The sequence below is a fragment of the Poecilia reticulata genome, unplaced genomic scaffold (genome assembly GCF_000633615.1).
Source record: "Poecilia reticulata strain Guanapo unplaced genomic scaffold, Guppy_female_1.0+MT scaffold_2622, whole genome shotgun sequence".
Lineage (NCBI taxonomy): Eukaryota > Metazoa > Chordata > Actinopteri > Cyprinodontiformes > Poeciliidae > Poecilia > Poecilia reticulata.
The window spans coordinates 1-1,254 of NW_007617347.1; the positions used below are offsets into that span (position 1 = coordinate 1).

At 40.7% G+C, this 1,254-nt stretch overlaps 1 protein-coding gene across 1 annotated transcript; it reads left to right on the forward strand.

Annotated features, from left to right (window-relative positions):
* Positions 1-6: 6 nt before the first annotated feature.
* LOC108166118 (RUN and FYVE domain-containing protein 2-like) lies at positions 7-1,247 on the forward strand (the record flags this gene model as incomplete). Its single annotated transcript, XM_017303671.1, has 1 exon — positions 7-1,247. A coding segment is annotated over one exon (879 nt), but the record flags the coding sequence as incomplete, so codon positions are not given.
* Between the last annotated feature and the right edge of the window lie 7 nt (positions 1,248-1,254).

Genomic DNA, 1,254 nt, shown 5'->3' on the forward strand with positions numbered 1-1,254 from the left:
GAAGAACTTGAGCAGAAGTTTGAAAGAGACGTTTCTGCTCTTAAAGCTGAAGTGGAAACATCTGAGCACGAGCTACAGCGTGAAAGAGAAGCCAGTTCATATACAGCAAAGAGATGTCACTTTGTTCTATCTGAACTGGCTTCTCTTGAGCAAGAACAAGAACTGAAATATAAAGCAGCGTCAAAAGAGCTCCAGACCCAGCAGCAGAACTTCTACAAGGTCACGAATGATTTAAAATGTGAAAATTCTTCACTTCAACAGCAGGTGGAAAAGCTTCAGATACAGATGATTCAGGAGAGAAAAGCGCACATGGAGGAGATAATGCTTCTAAACAACATGAAAGTCATCTTCCAAGAAAATACAGCAAAAGATATGAAATTACTGCAAGAAAAGGAAAGGGATGCACAGACCAAGTTAGAGAAGATGAAAGATATATACAAGGTGCTGCATTGCAGATATGACACCGATATTGCTGCACTCAAACAAGAAATTGAAAAATGTCATCAAGTAAGTTGTGAGAAAACTAGTAATTTGGAAGGAGCACATGACTATCTAGAGATTGACACTTCTCTGAGAGACATGAAGGAAGATGTCGAACAAGAAACACCACAAGAGTCCAGAAATTTTCAAGAGATGGAGAACAAGAGCCAACCTGACCATGATGAAGTTTTACATCAGGAGGTTTCTTCTGAGGAGGATCCCTTAGAAGGATCCTCMTCAGGTTTTCCCAGGCATTTGGAATCCATGACGGACTTCGCTGCAGAATCCAACCAGGAGGATTTGGACAACATGGAGGATGGAAAAATGAAAAAACCAAAGCTTACAGTATGGAAAAGAATGCTAAACTTCATGCATTTGAAGAAATCAAAAAAAGGAACAGACTGAACTAAAGCCCAGAACATCAAGTTTTAACCATCGTGCCATGCGACATCATCAGGAAATTTAGAAAGGCCAGCTTTTTTTCATGCCATTAACCATCTAAAAAAAAGATCCTTCCTAACCCAATTCAAAAAAAGATTCAAACTTTAAGACGAATTTGAAATAGAAAAAGTAGTGGGCAGCAYGGAGATGCAGTGGCTAGCACTGCATCTGCACAGAGAGGATGTGTCACATCTTTGCTGTGTGGAGTTTGCATGTTCTCCCCGTGCCTGCGTGGGTTTTCYCCAGGTGCTCTGGTTTCCCCCCACATCCCCTAAAACATGTAGGTTAGGTCAATTGGTCAATGTAAATTGCCCCCTAAAAGAGTTTAAGAAA